Source organism: Cebus imitator, unplaced genomic scaffold (genome assembly GCF_001604975.1).
Source record: "Cebus imitator isolate Cc_AM_T3 unplaced genomic scaffold, Cebus_imitator-1.0 Scaffold78, whole genome shotgun sequence".
NCBI lineage: Eukaryota > Metazoa > Chordata > Mammalia > Primates > Cebidae > Cebus > Cebus imitator.
In genome coordinates, this window is record NW_016107393.1 from 1,881,083 (window position 1) to 1,898,859 (window position 17,777).

The window sequence follows — 17,777 nt, forward strand, 5'->3', positions numbered from 1 at the left end:
TTTGATGAGGTTCTGAGCAGTATTAAATCTACAGTTAGAATTAATATATCTATTTCTCTCCAGTCAGTTTTTGCTTTTTATTACATACATGTGTTTCATGATCATTCAATCTTGATTGGCTATTTTACCTATTATGCTTGTCTTTGTCTTTTCTGATGCTTTTCACCTTGAATTAAATTTTGTCAGATATTAAAATAGCTTCTGTCGATTTTATGGTTCATAAAATCTAGAATATTTTTTTCCATATTGTTATTTACATTTTTACTATTATTTTAAATGTATCTTTTGTAGACACACATTGCTAGATCTTTTTTATTTTTAATTGAATCAGATAACGTCAGTTTGTGAGTTGTATTAATTTAATGTATTAAATAGCTGTTAGGACTTATTTCTAACTTCTTATATATTTTCTGTCTACTATGAATTTAAAAAAATTATTTGCCTCTGGCTGCTGCAGACGTGTGCTAAAAAAAATATATTGTTCTCCTCCCTTGTAATAAACAGAAATTTATTTTGCTGGGATGAAGTTATGCCTTTTATTTCTAATAGTTCGGTTATGGTTATTTATTTATTTATTTAGACAGAGTCTCCCTCTGTTGCCCAGGCTCGAGTGCTATGGTGCGATCTCAGCTCACTGCAACCTCCGCCATCCGGGTTCAAGCATTTCTCCCGCCGCAGTCTCCCGAGTAGCTGTGATTACAGGCAGACGCCACCAAGACTGCTAATTTTGTATTTTTAGTAGAGATGGGATTTCACCATGCTGCCCAGGCTGGTCTCGAACTTTGGCCTCAGGTGATTCGCCTGCCTTGGCCTCCCAAAGTGCTGAGATTACAGGCGTGAGCCACCGGGCCCGGCCTCCCTAATTAACTCATTCTTTCCCCCCACCAGTTTCTAAAATGTATCTGTCTCCTCCCAAGCCCGTTTCCTCGTCCTCTACCCGGTGCAGATTCAGACAAGCATTTTAGTTCCTAAACCACACGGTTTGCTCCCAGCTCTCGCGCCTCTGGGCTGTTACCCACACCCCTCCCAATTCCTGAGGCCAAGCCTCCAGATCAAGGCTCAAACCCGCACCCCATCTCCACCGGCCCGCCCCCTAATCCAGCAGCCAGACGCCCCGGCATCTCCGGGCACGCTGGGGCTGCCTTCCCAGGGCTGGTGTTGCGGTGGGCAGGGCGAACCTGGGCCCTGTAAGCCCTCCGCGCCGCCGTCCTCCTTGCTATTGGCTGGCCGCGGCGCCCGCTTCCTCTGAACTCTCCCGGGCGGGATACGGCGGCCCGCGGCCTCTCGCCCCTGCTTGGTTTTCCGGACCCCTCTGCCTAAAGGATCTTTAGGGGTCCCCGGACTCCTCCGCCTGGGAGCCTCCATGCGCCCCGCGCAGCCCCCGGCAGGGCCGAGGGGAGGCTTCAGTGGCGACCTGGTGGCTCCTCGCGGCCCTGCTCCCTGACGTCAGCGCTGTCGCGGGCGTTTACAGCTTTTGTTTTGGGCAGAACCTATGGGCCCAAAAAGCTGGATCGAGTAGCGGTGGCTGAAGAACGAGCTGGAGCTTGAATTTCGCTTTTCTTATGAGGAATTTTCCAGAAAAGATATCTTCACTGTGAAATAAGTAAATAAATGCCCACTGAGTACAGTAAGTATTGATATCGTCCTATAGCATTTGGCCAGAAAGTGGTGTCAGTATGGTTTTTCCTTCAGATTTTACAATACTGTACAGAAGAGCCAATGCCAATCCTTCTATAAGGAAGATTTTTTTCTTCCTAAAGATGTTAATTACCTCAGCTTGGACTAACGGTCACACTTGTGAATATGAGCGTTAAGAAACAGTTTATTTCTCGCATGTGTGAAAAGGAAATTTTCCTTCATCTATCTCAGGCCCCCATCCAGAGTAAAGTCGATTATTTAACTTGCAAAATTAAACACTGACCTCATTTCAAATGAAATAAAATTCAGTCTGATGAGAAATCCCTTGGAGCAGTTTATATTAGCCTAATTTTCTTTTACTACTGTAGTAAGTTGACTGAAGATTATGGAATACATCTAAAAAGCAGTTATATTTACAGATCCCAGAATTAAATGCTAAAGAAAAGCGTTATTTCTGCAAACCCAGGTAGTATGGACAAGCTGAAGGGAGTTTTATTTTGCCAAGTGTTACTCTAAATTCAATAGTTGATCAGCTAGATCTCGGCTTAGTCTTGGATTCCACTCTGAGCTCGCCGGCCACAGTAGCGTGAAATGAATGGCCGTCAGTTTCCTCTTCCTAAGCCTGGGTGTGGTTTGGCGGGGCAGAGTACACACTGGCTGCTCTGGAGGGATTTGAGGAGCCTGGAGAGGCTCACCACGTGGGTGTCTCCCCCTAGTGACCAAAGGGCTGAAGTTCCTGTGGTTAAAGGCAATTGCTGATTTTGTCATCAGCTGGAAGGTGAAGTGCAACGACCTCCTGCGTGTACAGCACCATTCTAAAAGCTTGACGTGTTTAAAGATAGGACGCAATATGTACTCAGAAGGAGTAAGACTAGATCACTAGGGTACAAATTAAAACATAAAATTGCATACGCTGACGGTGGGATTAGCTCAGCAGAACACACTTTGGAAAACACTACTTTAGCGGCCTTATTCTGAGTCCCTGTAATGCTTAAGGCACCTTATATATATTATGATGGAATGCTTTCCTAGAGTGATATTCTGTGGTGGAAAGAGTAAATCAAAGGTCCCTGTGTTCTCTGTGACAGTGGAAGAAATTGCAATTAAATATAAACTGGGGTTTTAAAAAACGTGGGAAAAGTCTGAAGAAGCAGTTGCAGAAACTCCTTACAAAGTCAGTGAAAGCTAGGCCAGGCCAAGGTGGGCAGATCACTTAAGGCTAGGAGTTTGAGACCAGTCTGGCCAACATGGCAAAACCCCACCTCTACTAAAAATACAAAAATTAGCTGGTTGTGGCTGGCTAAGGTGGGAGAATTGATTGAATCTGGGACGCAGAGGTTGCAGTGAGCTGAGATTGCACGACTGCACTCTAGCCTGGGCAACAGAGCAAGACTCTGTCTCAAAAAAAAAAGACATATACTGTAAATGTAAAATATAGGCTGGATTTCAGACACATGTTATGTAAAAAAGAATGTAAAACATCTGATTAATTTTATATATATTACATGTTAAAATTATGTTTTTGACCTATTGGATTAAACAGAATAGAACTCAATCCATTTCTTTTTTTGAATAATGTGGCTTCTAGAAATTTTTTAATTATATATATGGTTTGTATTATATTTTCTTCAGACAGTGCTGATGTAATAGTAACAAAAAGTTTCAGTCTTATTTAAGATATAAGGCCATCATCAGGCAATGCAAGACAGATTGTAACAACAGAAGTACTACAGAGAGTCAGAGAATGCCACGAATAACGTGGAATCCCATGCTTGGGCAAAACATTTGCTTTTTACTTAGCTGATCCCTTAAAGCCTGTTAAGTTGAAATGTTACAGAGGGAATTTTATATGAGTTAGCCACCTCAATTTTGTAACTTTGTAAGGAGAAAATGGCTTACATTTGTGCATCTTCAAGGTTTTCAAACCTTTGCACATTTATTATCTCATTTCATCTTTCTAACTTGAGAGGAAGGGAGAGCAGGTTAGCCCCATTTTACTGGTGAGGAAACTGAGGCTCAAAGAGTTCATGTGATGTGAAGAATACTGGAATTAAGGATGCCAGAGAACAGTGACTCAGAATGACCAAATCATTATGGAGTCCATTTGGAGGTCTCTGTGTAGAGGGAGAGCTTCCTCAGGGACTTCTGCAGAGGCCCTTATTGGAGGTGAGGAGGAAGCTTGAAGACACTTTTCCCCACTCGGACTCCGTACTGAGTGCTTTTCCACTCCAAGCCCTTCACCTTCTCCTAATGCCAGGCCTGGGTCCATAAAACTGCAGGAGCCTTTTGTTCAGGGGTTCCCTCAGGAATGCTGTGCTGATCCACCTGACCCTGGACTGGTGCCATTCTATCACAGCAAGGGATTAAAGCCTTGACTCTTCCTTTCATATTGGCTTACTGTCTTCGCCGCTTTTCTGACACCTGGCTCCTCAATTCTCTGGAACTAAGCTCGGCTCTGGACAATTAAACCTGCTGTCTCTTTGCACTCTGACTTCCCTCTTGTCTCCCATCCCAATACTCTTCCTAGATCTGGCTAGGCACAGCCCCCTACTTTAAAGTTTTGGAATGTTCACAGGCATTTCTGGGATTTGGCCAAGGAATAAGTTGAGTTGAGACTACATTGAGTTTGGGTCTAATGGGATATGTGTATGTGGTTTGTAGTCACATCCATGTATAGTTAAGTATTGGTCATCCCACTGTTGGAATGGTTTTTAGGAGTACTCCTACTAGTGACTGTGTGGGTTCATGTACACCCTACATATAAAAGCAGGGCCAGAGGTTACACTATGATATGAATATGACCTATTGTGTGGCACCAGAAATATGCAGGTAGTGGAGAAGAAACAGATTGAAATGAACTGTGGTAGATCCATTGCAAGAATGTCTCCAGTGTTTCCCTGTAGGCAGACCCTTTGCAATGTGATTTTTTTAACTCTACCCATTAAAAGTTGGGTGCACGTCATGCATCTGACCAGGCTTTGTGACTTGCAATGCTGTGGAAGGAGCCATACTTGAAGAATAGGGCTACTTTAGTCTCTAGGAAGAGGCTACTTTGAATCCTTGCTAACAAAGCTTTTAAAATCCCTTTGCTATAAGAATCAATGTGGTCCATCACTAAATTAACTGTCTGTGAGAAAAAACTCAATACTCTTTAAAGGAAGACAACAAAATCTTGATTCACAACAATGTAGAATCTATAATGTCTAGCATGTAATCTGTCAAAATATGAGAGGCAGAAAAGCAGGAAAATATGACACATTCAGAATATGTATTGCTGGACAATGCTGATCACCTGTTTTTTCCAACACTGGAGGACTTGTGGAATGTTGACTCAGCTTGTCCCTCCTCAGTGGTAACGGTTCTCTGCTGGCCCTCACCATATCTTAACCTGCACATGTGCAGCTTACTATTTTCTAAAGACTTCAGGGGAATCCCTATGCAGAATTCTTGAGTTCCTTCTCTACATCTCTGCTTGTCCTTGGGCACCCTTCCCTACTTACTCTAGGCAACTCAGCATCCCTGATGTCTCTCTGGACTTCACTTCTCCATTCTGAGTCCAAAATGGCCCCTTGAGCAGAAATCCAGGGCCACCAGGGGAATCATCTCATGTGTTTCCCATCTCTCAGGTTAGCAATCTGTGCTAAGATTCTTTGCTTGGCCAAACTTTGATCAGGCTTCTGTGCCTTCTACTAGGCCCCTCTGTGCACTTCTATATAAAAGCCAGTTGTAACAAGAACCCTGCTTAGTTGGGTTAGCAAGAATCCCTACTTTTGATGTCTGATCACCCTTGATATCTGATTGGATTCCTCATCCTCTACCAACCCGCGGGTGATGTCTGATTAATCTGGCCTGCCTTCAGCAAGAATCCTGTTAGGCTGGTTGGTTTAGCCAGAATTCCCTTTACCATTGATGTTTCCTCTTGGTAATTTTCTATCCACTGCCGCTACCCTGCCCCTTGGCTATAAATTCCCTCTTGCCCATGCTGTATACACAGCTGAACCTAACCTCTCTCCCCTACTGCAGAATCCTACTGTAGAGGTCCCTGTACCTTTTGAGATAGTCCTAAGTAATATCTGCCTTATTGTGCTTTAACAAGTATCATTTTTAATTTTTTTTTTTTTTTCCAGAAGATAGAGTCTTGCTCTGTCACTAGGCTGGAGTGCAGTGGCACGGTCATAGCTCACTATAGCCTCAAACTCCTGGGCTCAGGTGATTCTCCCAGCTTAGCCTCCCAAGTAGCTAGGACTACAGGAGGGTGCTATCATGCCAGCTGATATTTTTATTTATTTTTATTTTTTATAGAGATGGGCTCTCACTATTTGCCCAGACTGATCTCAAACTCCTGCCCCCAGTTCCCTAAAGTGCTGGGATGACAGGAATGAGCCACTGCGCCTTGCCTCATTGAGGTTTTTTTCTTCATCATGTACAATGTCTGCCTTCTGTCTTTTGTCCAGTTTTAAAGTTGTTTACAGTGAGAGGAGGGCTAGCGCACACATGGTATTCTATCATGTTTGGAAGCAGAAGTCAGTTACCCATAAATTAGAGGTGAAGAACTGAGGAACTGGAACGTTAAGCAACTTGCCCCAAATCACATAGCTGTTTACATGTGATGAGCTTGAATTCAAACCAAGGCAGTCTATCTGTAGAGATGCTCACTTAATTATTGTACTGTACAGCTTCTTAGAAAAATGGCTTTATATATGCATGTAAAATGTTTAGTCCAATGTGAGGTAACTTAGTAAATCCTTAAAAAAGTCTAGCTAAATTATTCTTTTTTTTTTTTTTTTTGAGACGGAGTTTCACTCATGCTACCCAGGCTGGAGTGCAATGGCGCGATCTCGGCTCACCGCAACCTCTGCCTCCTGGGTTCAGGCAATTCTTCTGCCTCAGCCTCCTGAGTAGCTGGTATTACAGGCACGCGCCACCATGCCCAGCTAATTTTTTGTATTTTTAGTAGAGACGGGGTTTCACCATGTTGACCAGGATGGTCTTGATCTCTTGACCTTTTGATCCACCCGCCTCGGCCTCCCAAAGTGCTGGGATTACAGGCTTGAGCCACTGCGCCCGGCCTATTCTTTAAAATTCTAAAGCTCAGTATGAATTTGTTCCCAGTGTTTCAAAGCAAAAAATGATTCATAGGACATAAGCACCATCACGTGAGTTGATATTCTTTATTAACGCTAATTTTTATTACTGTCCTATTAGCAAATAAAAACAAAGCATTTGCTTAAGTCCTTTGTTAAATGCATGAATAAAATATTAAATTTTTAGCCTTCTTTCTTTTGCCATGAAAACTTACCTTTCTTAACTAGAAATATAAAGTAAAATGAATAAAATAAACCAACCAGTCAGGCATAAGTACTATCAATTTCTGAATTTCAAATAAATCTTGGGCAGTAACACACCCATCTGGCCATAATGGAGATTGCACTCGAATGAAAGCACAAGCCCATAAATAAAAATGTAAATATTTGTAATAGAACCCAGCATTTACTATACTATTTCTTAATCTGCCATCTAAATGAGCTCCAGTTGTTCATCTTATTTTAAAAAATTATAACTGGAGACACCTGTAAATCCAAGCCTTTCTTTGGTTTTAGCTCATATACTTGAAAACAGTTTGCCTCTGTCTTCTGCCTCTTTTTTTGAGAGATGTATGTAAATAATTTACAAACCTCTACTGTATCTATTAGCACAAAATGCTGTAAACATGTGGCAGCTATCCACTCACTCAGATTAGCACAGAAAGAAAAACCAGCTTATTCAGGTCTTCTCTCCACAATGTTCCCTCTTGCCCCAGCCCAAGCAGTGAAGCAGAACACCCCACATATTCTGATCCATCTACTTTGCCCTATCTAATGTTCAAATTGACTGAATAGCTATCAGATCTTCATTATACACTGTTTTCCACAGATGGCCTTTTTGATAAGTCTCAACCTAAAAAAATTACTAAGGGAAATGAGGAAATCAGAAAATGATAAATACAAGAAATGTAAGACTTGGCTTATTGTTATCTTCCCCTTTTTGGTATCAGCTGTATTTGTGGCAGAAAGCCATCATGATCTGCTGTCTGAATATATTGTCAAGCTAGTAATTCTGAACATGTTGTTAAGCTTGTAAAATGTTCTGAGTAGGCCACATCTTCAGTAATTTGCACAAGTTTACAATTTTTTTCAGGTAAAGCTGTAATTTAATGCATTAAAAGAAATTAATTTTTTCAATGTAGTAAGAGCCGCTGCTTAGTTCTAATACTCTGAAACTTTCATGAAACTATCCTTTTTAGAACTCATATTACAATGTGGGCTCTTTCATGTTTTTTAACTTCTTTGGATCTTGAGATGCAGTGTTATTCTAGATGCAGCATTACTCACAGTGGACTTTGTCCTCAAATTAGCATAATTTCTATTTCATTTCCTACATATTGTTTTGGACATGAAATCTTTTGAAAATGCAAATATTTTTTGTTGTTGCAGCACACACACACATACCATCCATAGAAACCTTGTCTTAGTTTGTTTAGTGTTTTTATAAAGGAATACCTGAGACTGGGTCATTTATAAAGAAAAAAGATTATTTGGCTCCTAATTTTCGATAGCTGGAAAGTTCAAGGTTGGGCTTTTGCATCTGGTGAGGGCCTCAGGCTGCTTCCACTCATGGAAGCTGGTGTGTGATCAGCTTCACATGCAAGAGAGGAAGCAGGGGTGGGGGAGAGGTGCCAGGCTGTTTTTAACAACCAGCTCTTTTGGGATTTAATAGAGAACTTACTGTCCCTTAAGGGAAGGCATTAATCTATTCATAAGGGACCCACCCCCATGATCCAAACACCTTCCACTGGGCCCCACCTTCCAACACCACCACACTGGGAATCAAATTTCAATAAGATTTGCAGGAGAAGGGACAAACCAGCCATATTAAAACCATAGCAACCCTGCCAAAAATAACAGCAAAGAAAAAACTGGCTACAAACTCACAATTTGTCCTATCTCTAGAAATTCTAATAAAAGGCAAAAGATATATGATCTGAAGAGATTTCAGAGTATCTTCAATGCAGACTTGTAATTTTATAATCTTATGTGATTTATATGATATTCTTATTTCCTTTTCTCTCGAAGCTATAACTCCATGTCTCAGGTGGGACTCTCAGGGAGCAGACTCAGGAGACAATGGGCAGCAGGTTTATTAGGGAATGCTTTGTGATCATCATCCATGGAAGGAATGGGAAGAAATTGGGATTGGGTGGAAGGAGGACTTGCACTGTGATACAGCCTCAACAGTGTTCTCAGCTGATCCCATGGGAAACTTTGAAGCTGGTTGGCCCTTTCGGTGTCCCAAATTGGAACAAGAAGGTCAGGACTTTGTTGCCCAGTCATTGGATGCAGGCAACCCAAAGATGGTGGTGACTTTGGATGCAGTGGCACTCTCAGCTAGTCTCAGTGACTTACCTGGTGATAAAACTCAGCCCTTGATCCTTAGAGGCTCAGAGTCCCTGGTCCCTATAATCTTTTTAGGCTGATAATGGCTACTATACTTGTCCATTTACAATCAAAATTGGGCAAGAGCATAGCAAGAGGTGCGTAAGTGCACTGCTTGAGTACCAACATTTTCCTCCTTCCTCCAACTGTGTAACTGTGGTTCTACCTCCTCTTTATGATCAGATCCATTATATCTGCCAGGACATGACTCCTCTTTTTGCCTGCTACTTTCTTGGTACAAGGAACCTGAACTACCTAGCCAGCAGATGTAGCTTATTCAATGAGACCGATGAGTCTCTTCTTGGGTCTCACTGAACCATAAACTACATCTGCTGGTGGAGTTGTTTTACCTTTAGCAGGACCTCTAAATGACAGGACCCAGTGTTGTGGAGCCAGGAAGCACAATTTCCCCCAAGAGAATCACTGGGAATGATAGTAAACAGGGCCATTCCTGCTTCTATCCCTTGATTCTTGGACTCATATATTCTACCTGTTGAGAACACAGCCCTATATAAAGACCATTAAAGTGTACACTTCATTTTAAAGGATGGTGTTTGTGTTAAGTATGCCTTCAACAAGCTATTTAATCATTCTATCAGGGTAGAGGTTTGGGTGAAGCAGCTTGTAATATGACAAGCAGAGGCTGTGGTCACTTGCCCACTCTCTTTCCTCCTTTGCTATAAAACAGGTCCCATGAGGTAATTCAAGCACTCTGAAAGCCCTCAGTGATGCTGGCTGATGCCCTGCAGCTAGAAAAGGAGAATCATCTACAGTATGTGTCTATTCCTGTCAAAATGAGTCACTGCCTCTTGCTAGGATCATTATTGTAAGCTAGGATCATTATTGTAAGTCAGCTTGCCACTGATTGGTCTTCTTGAGGAATAGGCACTCAGCATTGCAGCATTGGTTTCTGTTGTTAGTAGGCCGAAAATTCAGCAGTGAGTATAACTAGATCAGCCTCAGTGTATAGAAGCCCATCCTGTTAGGTCTGTTACATAGCCTCCAATCCTGCCACAGTAGTTAGTTATTCCAATGCCAGATGCTGGATGTTATAACCTGTTATTGACTTGTTCGGGGCCTTTTCTATTATGGACACTTTGTGGTATAGATCAAGTGCAGTACAAAGCTCCTAACACTTCGTGCCCACTCTCATGTGCCCATCTACCATTTTTATCTCAAATCTCTTTGTTCCCAGTAATTTGGTCCATTTTCAGGCCCCTGATCTCACGGCCAAGCCAGTTGCCACTGCCCATGTATATGCTAACCCTGAGCCCCCTTCTCCACAAATGGATGGCAAAGTATACTGCCAAGTTCTGTCCTTTGGGAGGATTTTTCCTTACCTTTGACTTTCAAGGCCACCCCTGACAGAGTAATACAGACACCATCTATTTTCAGTTTGCCAAAATATAAATGTGAGTCAAGTTCATGCATTTTCCTCTTTCATCAACTGGTCATATGGGATCAGTGACAACAGATATAAGCCAAGGGAGAAACACCGGTGCAACAGTGGCAGATGACATGGAGTCTAGGATGCTTGCTAATGTAGTATACTGTGCCCTCTGCCTATGTCTGTGTTCTGCATGTATAGAACCCAGCTCATGATCAGTGGTCTTGGCTGCATGGCCACTTGGCATCCCTTTGTCAGGTGCTGTATCTCTATACAAGCCCAGTAGCATATCAGCAGCTGTTTGACTAATTATATTGGTTAAGAGCTTTAACAGAGGGCTAAACAAAATGGTGTTAAAGAATACACCTGATGGTCCAAGAAAATCCCTAACTCCCTAGAAAATCCGGACAATCTGAGAGGTGACATTTGAAAAGTGTCTGTAAGAATGCACGTTCCTCCAGAGCCAGAAGCAGGAAAAGCAGAGGCAGCAGCAAGTTTATCTTCTGGGCACCTTATCCTGAGACCTCATTTTATCAATACATATGGACTGTGTACAACCAAGTGGTATTATCCTTTTCTTCTACTGCCTTATGAAATCTTCCCCCAGTTTATCCAAGTCAGCATTTCACTATGCAGAAGGGTCCAATGTCATCTCTAGAGAGTTCATTTTGCCCCCTGTATTCAAGACCATTTACTAAAACCTTGGTTCAATCTTTAAAAAGTCACAAGATTCTATTGTGCCTCGCTTTGTTTCCAGTCTTTTAAGTCTATTCCTTAACCTTGTCAAAAAAAGTACCTAAGTTTCTACGGTTTGACAAATGGAGCTTAGAATATGGAGCTATGGTAAGTGCTCTTTAGAATTTAAAATTAGTTACATGTACTGGTTTTCCTTTATTTTGTAGTTTTGTTCTCAAAGAATTCCAGATATGATTTCTTTACAGGCAAAAATACCTTCTATATACTTCCTTCTGTATGAATACATTAGATCTACCTTCATTCAAATTTCCTCTATGAAGCTTTCTCTGATCTCCAAACAGGGCTGAGATGTCCACCTAACTTAGAAAGCTAGCACGAGCTGGTACTCACAGATGGGAAGACTTGAGATGTTACAAGAGGATATATGGAAACACAAAAGGTAAAATTAAAATCTGTTCATTAGACTTATTTCCTAACCTTTTAACCACTCTTCCTTTTAGAACATTTTTGCAACGGAGTAAGCTGGGAAGGTTTTTTGGGTAATTCTACTAATGTTTTTTTTTTTTTTTTGAGACAGGGTCTCACTCTGTCACCCAGGCTGGAGTGCAATGGTGTGATCCTGGCTCACTGCAGCCTTGATCTTCTGGGCCCAAGCAATCCTCCCACCTCAGCCTCCTAAGTAGCTGGAAGTAAAAGTGTGCCACCACACCTGACTGATTTTTTGATGGGGTCTCACTATGTTGCCCAGGCTGGTCTCAAACTTTTGGTTTCAAGGGATCTTTCCACCTTGGCCTTCCAAAGAGTTAGGATTATAGGCATGGGCCACTGTGCCTGGCCAAATGCTTTTTAAACTGATAATTCATCTGTGTATGGTTGTGTCAAAGAAAAATACAAGGTTGCATAGGCTTAGAAAAAGTAAGGAAGTAACCCATTATATGCATGTTTGTAAATTTTGCTTAGACCATTGATTTTTATTTTCACCTTTGACTTTCAGAAGTAAATTAGAGCTATGTAAATAACAGAATATCAACATTAAAATGTTATTCATAACAATGGCTAACAAGAACAGGGCGACAGTCAAGTCAGTAGCTTTTTAATAAAATGAGTAGAATCCCATCATAACCGCTCTTTGTTACATGAATTCAAATACACAGCAGACTAATCGTGTTCCCTGAAATTTAACACTCATACTTAATAAAGGCCTGTGAGTGCTGTCCCTCAAAACTCCAATTCTAAAGGGCTTCCTCTGAATTCCCTTTACAAAGCTTTGTGCAAAGAAGGGCTTAAGCACCAGTAAGAAAGACTGTTGCTAGCATTTTTATTTCATCATCATCATCAAATACAAACATGCAGTTTTTTTCTCTGATGTGCATGGCACTGTAAAATGGGTGCTACACTCTGTCTTGTGGTACAAAGTTTATAAATACAATATACCAATACAAAGTTGAAGCCGTTAAAAAGAGCTTAATAACAACTACGAGGACAGAATTAAATCTGGAGTATTGATGGAATCTATGGAAAGATTTAGAAAGAAGACATAAACTCAAACACTATGGTAAAAGTTTTTACTTGGGACGAGGCGAGAGGGTAACTTTTTATGTGCTACTGAAGGATTTTTTAAGTTGCTCCAAGTTTACTTTCTTTCTGCTATTATCTTTAAATACTGCAAAGCATTGTGAGCTGCGTCACTCTGTGCATTGCCACAGGAGATACCGGAGCCGTGACAGACTGTGATGGGGCTGGTGGACAGTTCAGCAAGACACTGATACTGTCCGTTGGCGCTCAGTTCTTCTGTAATGACACATTCAAACACGATAGTTAATGTCAAATATGTATAAAGTAGATCCCTTTGTAAAAACAATTCTTACTGTCTTTAAGCATCCACTTGTAATCTTTGTTTTGCTTGTACAAACAAAAAACCACAACTGCTCAGCTGTAGCAGTTTTCAAACATACTATACTTCATAATCATCTGACAACTTTAAAGAAATACAGATATTTAAGCTACACTCTAGCTCACTCAATCAAATATAGGGTTGGGGGTGGCTGATTCCTACATTTAAAAAAGAAAAAAGGCTCCCAAGGCAATTCTAATATGGTTAGTTGAACAGTGTTTGGAAATTACTGAACCACAGTAACTTTCTCAAAAGACAAAGAACCATGTGCTAGAGGACTGAAGAGATTGTATTTTCCACTAGGAAGTCATTTTCAGCAGGCATTTGAACCAGGAATAACTTGGGTCAAGGCAAAACCTTCCCTGTGCCTCCCCTGTGTCTTCTATTAGAAAAAAAAAGTTTAATTGATGCATAATAATTGTATGTATTTATGGAGTTGTCCATTCATGTTGTTTGTTAGGTTTTACGTCTGTGCAGAGTGTAGTTCTTTATTTATACTGTAAATGGGTCATGGTGTTTTAAAAACAATACCTGACCCAGGAAACAAATGTTCTTCCCATCAACTGTTGAGTCACTCTTACTAAAGATGACTGAAATGAGGGCAAGAGGGAAGAAGTAGAAACATGTGTGGTATGATTTAAAGTGGGCATAATAAAAATGTTAATTTTGATATTCCATTTAGTGGAAAATATCCAGATACAATGGGATTATTTAATGAGTGAAAAGGCTTTCTAGTTCTAGTATCTAGGTTCTTTTATTTTTTTTAGAAAAATTAATCATTTTAAAGTAAGCACTTCGGCGATATTTCCTATTTGCAATGTGCACAACCACCATCTCTATCTAGTTCCAAAACATTTTCATCACCCCAAGCGGAACCTCATTCACATTTAGCAGTTACTCATTCTCTCGACCCTCCAGCCCCTGCTTGACGTTCATCCATGTTGTAGCATATATCAGAACTTAATTTCTTTTTACGGCTGAATAATATTTCATTGGAAGGACAGTCCGCAATTTGTTTATCCACTCATTCACTGATGGACGTTTTGGGCTGTTTCCACCTTTTGGCTTTTGTGAATAGTGCTGCTATGAATATACAGATATCTGTGTGTAGAGGCATTTGTTTAAACACCAGTTTTTGATTTATACTCCTAAGTAGTGGAGTTGATGGGTCACATGGCAATTCATTTGAGGAACTGAGAAGCTTTTTGCATGGAGGCTGAACTGTTTTATATTATCATAAACAATGTATAAGGTTCCAATTTCTCTACATCCTCACCAAGACTTGCTATTTTTTTTCCTTAATTATAGCCATCCTAGTGGATATGAATTCGTACCTTATGGTTTTGATTTGCATTTCTCTATTGAGTAATGATCTTGAGCATCTTTTCATGTGTTTTTTGGTCATTTGTACATTTTTATTTTATTTTAAAATTCTGAGACAGGATCTTGCTATGTTGTCCAGGCTGGTCTCAAACTCCTGGGTTCGAGTGATCCTCAGGCCCAGTCTCCCAAAGGGCTGGGATTACAGGTGTGAGCCATTGTGCCCAGACCATTTGTGTCTCTCCTTTGGAGAATATCTAGGTTCTTTTGAAGGTAGCTGTATGGAAACTAGCCAAATTAACAGACTGTGGCTTTTAGACTGCTTTCCATATTTGTAAGAACTATTTGGTTCTCAAAAGTAGGAAGAAATGTTTCAAAGGCATCATTAATTCATAATCTAAAAATTTATTTCAGGTTTCCTTTTTTCCCTAGATTCTGTATCCTTCCTAGTCCTATTCATGACATGGCTCGTTCATCTCTGTATTCTAAACCTTCAACAGATTGTAGACACTAATAAATATTTATTGGATGAATGGTCTCTCATCAGCGACCTTTTCTTTCTTTCTTTATTTTTGAGATGGAGTTTCACTCTGTTGCCAGGATGGAGTGCAGTGGCGTGATCTCGGTTTACTGCAACCTCCGACTCCTGGGTTCAAGCTGTTCTCCCACCTAAGCCTCCTAAGTAGCTGGGTTACAGGTGCATGCCAGCATGCCTAGCTAAGTTTTGTATTTTTAGTAGAGATGGGGTTTTACCATGTTAGTCAGGCTGGTCTCAAACTTCTGACCACCTTGGCCTCCCAAAGTGCTAGGATTACAGGCGTGAGCCACCATACTTGGTCTCTTTTCGTTCTTTTTTTTTTTTGAAACAAGGTCTCACTCTGTCACCCAGGCTGGAGAGCAGTGGCATGATCATGGCTCACTGCTGCCTCAACCTCAGGGCCTCGAGTGATCATTTCTACCTCAGCCTTCCTCATAGCCAGTACTATAGGCATGTACCGCCATGCCCAGCTAATTTTTCATCAGCCACCTTTTCTAACCATCTGTCTGCACTGACTTTTACATCATTCTTGGTTTACTAAGACAATGCACTTGACCCATCCTTCAATCCCAAAGTAGCAGAGATTATCAGAAGTTCTTTGAGCCCTAAATGCCCTACTTTCCCAGGACCAGGGGGCCCTGACAAGCAAGGTCCCCACATCTCACTGTGGTTGGATAGGGATATAAAATTTCTCACACATTATACTGATGTTAAATCAAGACACCTTGGCCAGGCATGGTGGCTTACACCTGTAATCCAGCACTTTGGGAGGCCGACGTGGGCGGATCACTTGAGGTCAGGAGTTCAAGATCAGCCTGGCCAACATTGTGAAACCCCGTCTCTACTAAAAGGAAAAAATTACTTTTGGAGGCTGAGGTGGGCGGATCATGAGGTCAGGAGTTCTAGACAAGCCTGGCTAACATGGTGAAACTGTCTCTACTAAAAATACAAAAATTAGTTGGGTGTGGTGGTACATGCCTGTAGTCCCAGCTACTCGGGAGGCTGAGGCAGGAGAATTTCTTGAACCTGGGAGGGAGAGGTTGCAATGAGCTGAGATCATGCCAGTCCACTCCGGCCTGGGCAACAGAGCAAGACTCCATCTTGGGGGGAAAAATACAAAAATTAGCCAGGTGTGGTGGTAGGTGCCTGCAATCCAAGCTACTTGGGAGGCTGGAGCAGGAGAATTGCTTGAACCCAGGAGGCAGAGGTTGCAGTGAGCCGAGATTGTGCCACTGCACTCCAGCCTGGGCAACAGAGCAAGAGTCTGTCTCAAAAAAAAATAAAATAAATAAAGATACCAAACATTGAATTAAAAGAAAATCCATACTGACTTGCTTTTCCCTCTGTCCATATTTGTCTTTCCAAATGATTAAGGGCTAGAGAAAATACAGATGATGATGGCTAGGATGGGACTAAACTATAAATTGACTTGTCTCCATTTACCTCCCAGAATCAGCATACAGTGACAAAGTAGAGAGAAAAGGTCTGGGCACCAGAAAGTTGGTACTTGTGCTAGAAATCTGGGTGCCTTTTCATTTGCCCAGCAGCCCATCCGGGCTAGTTTAACAGCCAGGGTATCTGCGGGGACTCTCCCCCTAATCTTGCTCTACTACTGACTAGCTATGTGATCTTTGGCAAGCTTCTCAACCTTTCTGTGCCTTTCTTTCTTCACTTATAAATAAGGATAAGAGAACTTGCTTCATAGAGTTAGTCTGAGGATTCAGTAATAGATACATGTGATCTCCTTAGAACAGTGCCTGGCACATAGTAAAATTCTATCTTTGCTATTATAACTGTATAGATGTTAGCTATTATTATTATCCACAAGAATGGGACATATCAATTATATATATTACTGGCCTAGTAATTATATATACTTAGAATCCCTGATCAATAAAATACATTATAATAAATTTTTGTTTCTCAAACACATGTTTAAATAAACATGTCTTGGGAAAGCCAAAGAAAAACAAAATCATACCTATATCCAAATATGTTATATTAAAACCTTGTTCCTTAGCAATTTCACTAAGCAGCTGGATGTAATCTGTATTTGGAATACTAAGGAGACTTCTTTTCAGTAAGTTGATCTTTTCACCAGGAGAATTCCTCAAGGAATGCCAAGTGCATCCTAAAGAATGTCCTACTACATTTGTCTGAAAAACAGAGATGAAGATTTAGACTCTTAGCTAGGACTGAGTTCCAACAACAGTACCAGTATAATTAAAAGTACTTACTAACCACTCACATTTAATATGTTAGACAACATTAAAAAGCACACATTTACAAATACTACAATATATAAGAAGCACTTGCAATAATATACTGAAAGTATTTTTGTTCAGTACAAATTTTCTGATGGTCACATTAAGAGGTACAAGATATTTGGGAGCATTAATGCACAAATAATTAAATCTGCCTAATGGAGCAATTTGCAGATTAAAATATTAAACAATTTTCATATCTTTTTAAAATTAAATACCAATCACTGTAACTGACAGCTATAAAGCAGAAAACAAACAAACAAACAAAATGTAAAAAAAAAAAATATGAAATGTGCAAGTTGGGTTTGAGGAACAAGTCATTCAAATAAATGGCAGGATGGCCAAAAGTTCTTATCAGACTTCTATCCTAGAACTCCACTGAGTATTTTTTCCTTTTTTTTTCTGCTTTTCCTCTTTTCTTTATTCTCCCCTATATCCTTCCCTTTTCATCTCTGTCCTTAGAATTCCTTATATTTCCGTAAGTTTATGGTTCTCAAATTGCTTTCACATGCCATTAATAAAACAACTACTTTCCGAAGTAAGTAGAACTACTACTTTTTTTTTTTTT

The 17,777-nt window shown here is 40.7% G+C and overlaps 2 protein-coding genes across 3 annotated transcripts in view; one reads left to right on the plus strand and one right to left on the minus strand.

The window, feature by feature from the left end:
* The first annotated feature begins 1,036 nt into the window (after positions 1–1,036).
* Positions 1,037–17,777, plus strand: part of PJVK (pejvakin) — a 37,437-nt gene continuing 20,696 nt past the window's right edge. The window contains exon 1 of the mRNA XM_017532683.2: positions 1,037–1,627. Coding sequence (XP_017388172.1) covers positions 1,612–1,627 — 16 coding nt within the window. The 5' untranslated portion in view covers positions 1,037–1,611. The remainder of the gene's footprint in view (positions 1,628–17,777) is intronic.
* Positions 12,133–17,777, minus strand: part of PRKRA (protein activator of interferon induced protein kinase EIF2AK2) — a 16,920-nt gene continuing 11,275 nt past the window's right edge. For both annotated transcript variants that reach the window (XM_017532684.2, XM_017532685.2), the window contains 2 exons: positions 16,927–17,101; positions 12,133–12,984 (listed from right to left, as the gene is read on the minus strand). In XM_017532684.2, the coding sequence (XP_017388173.1) occupies positions 12,827–12,984; positions 16,927–17,101 (333 nt within the window). In that variant the 3' untranslated portion in view covers positions 12,133–12,826. The remainder of the gene's footprint in view (positions 12,985–16,926; positions 17,102–17,777) is intronic.